This window comes from Halictus rubicundus, chromosome 16 (assembly GCF_050948215.1).
Source record: "Halictus rubicundus isolate RS-2024b chromosome 16, iyHalRubi1_principal, whole genome shotgun sequence".
Lineage (NCBI taxonomy): Eukaryota > Metazoa > Arthropoda > Insecta > Hymenoptera > Halictidae > Halictus > Halictus rubicundus.
Genome location: NC_135164.1, coordinates 9,185,004 through 9,192,490, shown reverse-complemented (window position 1 = coordinate 9,192,490; position 7,487 = coordinate 9,185,004). Strand labels below are relative to the sequence as shown.

At 53.3% G+C, this 7,487-nt stretch overlaps 1 protein-coding gene across 2 annotated transcripts in view; it reads left to right on the top strand.

Moving 5' to 3' along the window:
* Positions 1 to 21: 21 nt before the first annotated feature.
* Positions 22 to 7,487, top strand: part of Sema1a (semaphorin 1a) — a 108,375-nt gene continuing 100,909 nt past the window's right edge. For both annotated transcript variants that reach the window (XM_076802067.1, XM_076802065.1), the window contains exon 1: positions 22 to 248. In XM_076802067.1, coding sequence (XP_076658182.1) covers positions 122 to 248 — 127 coding nt within the window. In that variant the 5' untranslated portion in view covers positions 22 to 121. The remainder of the gene's footprint in view (positions 249 to 7,487) is intronic.

Sequence of the window (7,487 nt, the reverse complement as noted above, 5' to 3'; positions counted from 1 at the left end):
GAGTTGCGAGTTTCGAGTTGTTCCGAGAGTTCCAATTATTTGGTTGGTTGCGTGTTACCCTCGCGGAGGAGACTACGAACCCTGGCACGTTTCCGGACCTGTTCGAACCACCCGAGAGAAGATGAGGCGTACCATCTTGGAAACGAGGATGCAGCCTGTGTTGTCCTGCTGGTGCTTCGTCGCCACGGTCACCATCGCCCTCGCGGCCTGGCAGGAAAACATCAGGCCGAAGATGTACGTCCAGCTCGGTAAGTCTGCAACCTATTTTCTTCTTTTCCCATTCTTATCGCAGCACTTCGTTTTACGTGTTTCTCGCGCTGTCTCGGGCCAAGGTTAATCGTCTCGAACGATAACAAAGGGGAGCTGTTCGAAGAAAAGACGAGGGAAAAAAAAACTACTTACCGGTTCGAATAACGCGGGGGCGCTTCCGTTGAACGGCCAGCAACCCGCTCCTCACCTCTCCTCGTTCTCTCGCACGTTCGTTCTCTTTCGTCCTTGTTCTCTCGCGCGCATCTCTTGGGAAGGGATGAGAGATTCCCGATATCGAGATTTACCGGTTTTTTTCTCGTCTCTATCATTCGAAACTCCCTGTCGGTTGCTTACCGATCGAACGAAAACGACCGGCGCGGCAACAAAAGCGGAGCCGCGATTACGCTTCGAGAAAAATTAAAATTCCTTCGTCGAGAACATTCTCTCCCTCTCCCTCTTTCTCCGGCGTGTTCATTACGAGATAGGGAAAGACAGAGAGATAAAGAGAGCCAGAGAGGGAGGTTTATTTTCTCGTTTTCTCGCGTTGCACGCGTCCGGGTAGCCAAGCGACGATGCGGAACGGAAGTTGCACCGGGTGCACAGGGTCATGGACCTTCCCCCACTCGGTATTGTTTCAACCCTTAGCGGCAAGGGGAGCTATGTGTGCAACTCGGTGACTGCGAACCCTAATCAGTGACATAACCAGACCCCCCCCCCCGTGCGGCGGATTCTAGGAAAAAGAATATAAAGCTTTATCGACCGGTGTGTCCCGTTTAAATGATTAAAACGCGCGATAGAACACGGATATTCGAGGAAAACTCCGTCATCGACGATTCGCAACCGTATCGATCTCTGGTTCGCGCGCGTTCGTTGCTCGTTCGGCCGTGGTTCGACCGACCGATCCCGCCGCAAACAAAACGAACCCGTTCTATGGTGCGCGAGGGATTAAAGTGTCTACGGTGCAATTAAAAAGCGACGAGTTCGTTGATCGATCGATCGATCCATATACATCGCGCTCTCTTGCTCGGCTCGACAAGGAGGATTCTTCGAGCGGGAACGCCGCGCTGTCAAGGCCGGTGCTTTTCCGCGAGAGACCGGGAGAGAAGTAAGGAAAGAAAGAGAGAAAACCGAGTGACGCCGGAGAGTACAAAGCGTCCCACATCCGAGGCACTCGACCTTAACGGCACTCGGCGTGTTCGTAGCGATGGTACGCGACCGACGCCCGACATCCATCATTCTTTCCGCGGCGGAACGATGTTTCGGTGAGAAAGGGAACGAAATAAATTGCCTCGAACCGAGTGCATCCTATCCCGCCCGAATGCCACTCCATTTCCACGAAAGTTCGCGACGTCTTCGCTCCGAACGCCCTATCAGAGCCAGTTCCTGTTTCTCGTTCCCTGATTTCTTGCCAATGAACGAGCTCGAAAAGCCCTGCTGAACTTTGTTTGACAAAGAACCCTATGGGCTCCTCTGTTCAGGAGTCTTTTCGAATCGTTCGCCCCTGTCCCGTTTACCTGTGCCCCGACCACACTAATCCCCGTGAATCGTTTCAAGGCCATTTCTCGGGAGAATCGCCGACGTAATTTTTAGCAGGACGTTTTCCTTCCGGTGAAATCGTCTGTCCGTGAGAAACGGAAAACTCGTTTGCACCCCCCGAGAGAGGGAGAGTGAGAGAGAGAGAGATTGTGTCGAGGACACACGAAATCTGCGGAACCATCAAAGAAGAACAGTTTTCGAAGTTTGACGGTGGTTAGGGATTTAGTACGTCGGTTGGGTCTTGGGTAGGGTGCCACCTCGATACGGCAGCGTAGTTTGGCGAATCGGTGGCGGAAGTACGGCGGTAGTAAGCCGGAACATAAGCTCATTAGGTCGTTATGAATTTCGTCCGTGTATTATTTTCCAATAGCAACGGGGGCAGAGGCGCCGGGCGACAGAGGGATGCGCACGGCAGGAATTGAAATTACACGAAGCACGTGTTATTAATACGCCACTGGCATTGCGGCGACGCCGCTGTTTTGCTCACTGAGCCAGAATTTCTGCTAATTCTACAACGGGGCGAACCACGCCGCAGAACCGAAATTGTAATCGCCGGGAAACGCATATTGCCGTTATGAGGAGAAGGGGATGATCGCCTTCGCTGACGCAACACTATCGGCGGAAGTGCGTTGCTCGCTATCCGTCGATCTCTATTTTTACTCGATATCACTCGGAACCGTAACGCCGTTGTACTCAGCCAATTCACGTGTTCATGCTTCTTTTCCTTCTAGGCAATCGTAAATGATATGCAAGTTCTAATCACTGCAACCGTAAAATAAATCGTACTGCAAGAGATTGATGGACCGGCAAGCCACCACCAGGAACCTCATCCAAGAATTTGGCTTCAGGTTATACGATGTAAAAGAAAATTGCTGAGCTACCTCTTAGCACAATAAAGCTACTGAAAATCCTATTACACAATGGGATTCCAGCAGGTGAAATGTTAACTGCCTATCGAATCCTCCGTGCGCGTCCGACCTTGTCGCCGTTGCGTTCGCCTCTTCGTCAGTATCTCCGGAAAATCGGAAAATCCCACGCGATCATATTTTCCTCGACCCTCTCGCCGGCCGAACGGAATTCTCGTGGAATTCGATTGGCACGAACCCGCCCCCGAGTAGAGGAGATAAACGTGTGCCTGCACTTGTACTCCCCGGAACGTACGATTCGGCGATCGCGCGTATCGGTGCAGGGATCGTCGCAACTGCAGAGGGTTCGTTCGTGGACTCGTCGTCGCGTGGAAACGGTCTTATCTTCCGGTGAAAAGAAAAGCATCGACGGCACGGCGATATTTCAACGGTCGCGGTAGAATGGACCGAGTCGCTGCGAATCGGCCGTCTAGCGGCGCTGACGATCGGTCGCTATCCACGACGAAAAAGGAAGGAAAAGAACAGGGTGCGAAATATCTGCGTGCCTTTCGGACATCGTAAATCAGAGCTCGGCCGCACTCCGCTGGGGACAGGCCGCTTAAAAAATCGAAACCGCGGCGGCGTGGCGTGGCGGATACGATCACCGGCTGTGCTCTGGCTTTGGCTCGGCTCTCGGGGCTACAGCTTCGGCTTCGGCTTCGGCTTCGGCTTCGGATTCGGCTCGAAGCACACTGGTCATTACCGGGAAGAGGGAGATCGCTGAACTGGAACCGAGCGCCACCGCGTCCCTTTGCCGGTTGAAACCTGGCCGGATCGATAGCGACGTCGACCGAGAGCTATCGGCGCCGGTGCTCTGGGAAATTTGGTGGCGAAACGCGAGCTCTTCGACGTCGAAAAACTCGCGGCAAAACGAGCAAAATCGACGGGAGGCGACGGTGCGCGTCGTCGTGATCGATGCACCCCCCAACCCCCGTGCGTTGCGCCGGTAACGGATTTACGCGAACGCGTTATCAAAAGACACCGCGGACGCGATCCGCGGTCAATAACAGCGCCGGTTACCAGTTCATTACGGAATCGCAGTCCGAATGGGAGCGCTGGATCAGAATATGGGGCTATAGCGGCCAGTTAATCCATATTACGGTAACTTTATCTGGCAGCGAGGAATACCGCAACGGACCAATCACAGCACGGCCTCCGACCGATGAGAGGATACATTATGATTAGTTTCAGTGTATACCGTATAGGCGACCCAGCACGTATAACCCGACCTCGGTCCAACCGCTGGCTAAAATTACTGGGAATCGTGTCGATTGACTCCGTGCTTCGAGGATCGTGAAACGTAATTCCGCTTTCGCAGCTTCGATTCCGTCGATCGTGTTATCTCTTTCCCACGTTCTTTTCTCGTTTCGTTTTTCCTGTCTTCTCTCTCTCTCTCTCTCACTCGCGTTTCTGCATTCGGGAACGTTGACTCGCGGTATCTTCCGCGAAGCCACCGCGGATTAATGCCAGACAATTCGAGAGGTGTGGGAGAAGCTCGCGAGCCTGGAAATGATTGATTCGATGCAAGAGGATAGGACAGAGGAGGGCGAGGGGTGGCCGAACGAAACGGGAGGCGGTGTCTCTCCCCCTTTTAAGAATTCTCTTTGAGGATCGTTCGCGTGTACGTACCACCCCCGCATTTTTTGTGAGCCTCGAGTGTGTACTCGACGATAGAATAAGTAGCATACTGGCATTGCCGAGGGGTTCATAAATCTTTTGTCGAGAAGATCCCCCCTCGCCATGCTCGATCCAGGAAAGCAAAAGGTCAAAAGCAACGGCTGTCGGGAGCGGTCGGGGCGGTTCCTTCGTTACTCGCCCGAGTACAAGTAAAAGTGTCCTCTTATCGCGGGTGTTGACTCGACCTCCGCGGCCCGAGGAATCTTCGCAAATACGATTTCCACCGCGAAACTTGGATGGAGTTTCGCTCGCGTCATTTCCGACGATTGGTTCCGTAATGCGTCCCATCCCCGCACCGCGGCGACCCGACCCGACCCGACGCGACGCGACGCAACGGATAAACGATTAGTTGGCGATTTTATTATCGACTCGAAACTCGTCGGATTCTTTAATATCGAGACAGCGGGACGCGTCTGCCGACCCCCGGCCGCCACTCCACCAGAAGAAACTTGCTTCCTCCGAGTAGCTATATCGCGACCAAAAAGTCCAACCCCTGGCTTCAAAGAGAGCGCGCCGGACTTTCGATGCATTAATATAATTTCACCGATAGCAGAATCGAATAAAATCAACTCTCGAACAGTTTCGGTCAACGGGCCTGATGCGGGACGAGGGGGGAGGGGGAGGGTGTTTCGCAAAGATCGAGGGTGAGTTTAACCGAAGACGTTCGCCCGTGCCGGGTAATCTCTTAATATACCACCGCGCGAAATTACGCCGGTCGAGATTTCTTGCGGTGTTTAATTATTCGCGTGCCCTTAACCTCCAGATTAAAATATCGTGTCTAGAAGGCGAGAGTGCTGATAACGAGGCACGCTCTGCTCCGGTAAAAGGGAACGAGGAAGAGGTTAACGAGATTCTCTCCCTCGTTCTCCTTTTTCTCGCGCGCTTTGAGTCATCGTAGTTCGATAAAGTTGTAGAGCAACCAGTAGCCGTCTATTTTCCTTCGCCCAGGCATCTTCCGCGTCATTGGATCGAATAATAAAATTAAACGGCGTCGTACCTCGTCCGACATCTTCCTCCGCGACATAGTTGACCGACCTCTCTCGCTCACGGGATTCCCAATTTTATTTTACTCCGCTTCCCGTCTGTTTTCCCTCCGCTCGTCGTCTATCCGTCGTGCTTCGATCGTTGGCTCCCGGCCTATCCTTTGTTCTTTGTTGTCCGTGTGTGGCGTGGCCTACCGTGACCTGGCGTGGCCTGGCGTGGCAAGGCGAAGCGAGGCCGATCTTTTCCTCCTCGATTTGGCCGGCGCAGAAATTGGTTTATCGGCGGACAAAGTATGAATAATTCAAACCGGACGATTCACAGTCCAATCAATTCGGATCCGAAAGCAACGCGGCGAGCGGCAACCCGTCGTCCAAGGGGAGACGCCCGCTCGGACAGGGTGGAACGAAAAGGGCCATTAGTAGTAGCAGGACGGTCTATCCAGCCTAATGCGAAGGTCGAATCGTCCGTCGCGTCGCGTCGCGTCGCGCGTACTCTCGCCAATCAAGTTGAACCGCCCTCCGAGCGAATCGAACAATAGTCGAGAGCAATAAAAGTAATCTGTGCTCTCGAGAGCACGATCGTAGACAATTCGTCTCGCGTGCGCGTATCCAAATTTCCAAGCGGAAACGCTCGCGCCGATCCGTTTACAGGCGATGCCGGCAGAGAGAGAGGGAGAGAGAGAGAGAGAGAGAGAGAGAGAGAGGAAACGGTTTACGTTGGAAACGGTTCTATCCCGACGACTGCTTACGAAGATTCTCGCGAAGAAAGCGCGGCCTGGTCGTTCCCGTGCTACAGAAATTCAATGAAGGGAGCGCGCTCGGAACGGAGAGAGGATCGCAAATCGGATCAGCCTGGGTCGAATACGAGTGCTTTGATTGTACAGGCTATCACGGAAATTCTTGCCGATGGACGGCTAATTGACGGGGACGCGCGCGCTAACGGATCTGAACGGATCTATCCGTTGGATCGTACGGGACCGATCGAAATCCAAACAATTTCGACGTCTCTGTAATGGCATTCGAAAGGGGAACGGACGGAGGGGTGTTCCTCTTCGTCACGAAACTGGCGAGCGAACGAGTGCCTGTGTAAAGTAAAAGCAATGCATAATTAATTTAGCGCGACGGCGAATCGATGCAAGCTGCCTCGGCACGATGATGCGGGAAATGGACCTGCAGGGGCTAAGATGCAGAGAAAATGCGGCAAGAAAAAAAAAGAAAAACGTGAGAACGGTGCCCGATGGAAAGATAGAAAGAAAAAAAGAGATATCAAGAGAAGCAGGTAGAGAGTTTAAACGTGTGCGTGACATCTGCTTCGCTCCGAAAACAACAAGAATCGCAAACTCGATTACACTGGGTTTCCTCCATTGTTGATTTCCGCTCGCGATTTTTCCGCAATGTAATTGTTGGACGTGCATACGTTCGTTGGTCGTTGTTCTTTTTGCGTGTACAGGGAGCCGGACCGGGTACATACGAGCCGGTTGATACGCTCTTTTGGTTTCGAGTTTTTCATCGACGTCCACCGAGCCCGAGTTTCGAATTGAATTTTTCGGCGAATAATGTTACGGGTACGCTCGTAGTCGCGCCGACTCTGGGAACGATTGTGCGACCGCGCACTCTCGAGACGCGTAATTAGAGAAACGGTTAGATGTTATCAATTGTTGTCGCAGTCACATGTTTATTGAATAATCGCGGCGTTCGCGTCAGACGCGCGTCTCTGGGGTGAAGCACGTTGGTAGACACGCGAGCGTGCGACGCGTACGCAACCCTTCGTCCTTTGCCCTTTGCCCTTCGCCGATCGCCCGTCGCCCGTCGCCCGTCGCGCGTCACTCAAATATCAGACGCGCCGTCGCTATCAGCGGGTTCCGGCTGCATCGCGAAACCATCGGGCGGTAGCCGAAGTCTTAGTAGATTGTAACTTACGCCAATCCGTTGCAATTTGCGGTTTAATCGAGCGTATCTGCTGGATCAATACGAGTGGCTCGTCCTCCCGCCGCGTTTCTCTCTCCATTGCGTTTCTAAACTTGGAGTTTCTGTCTACTCTGGCTCTCCGAGCTCCCCATCCCCGTTTCGTGCCGAGCCGAGCCGAGTCGAGCCTTCCCGTCCCGTCCCGTCCCGTCCCGTCTTTCCTCCTCGTTTC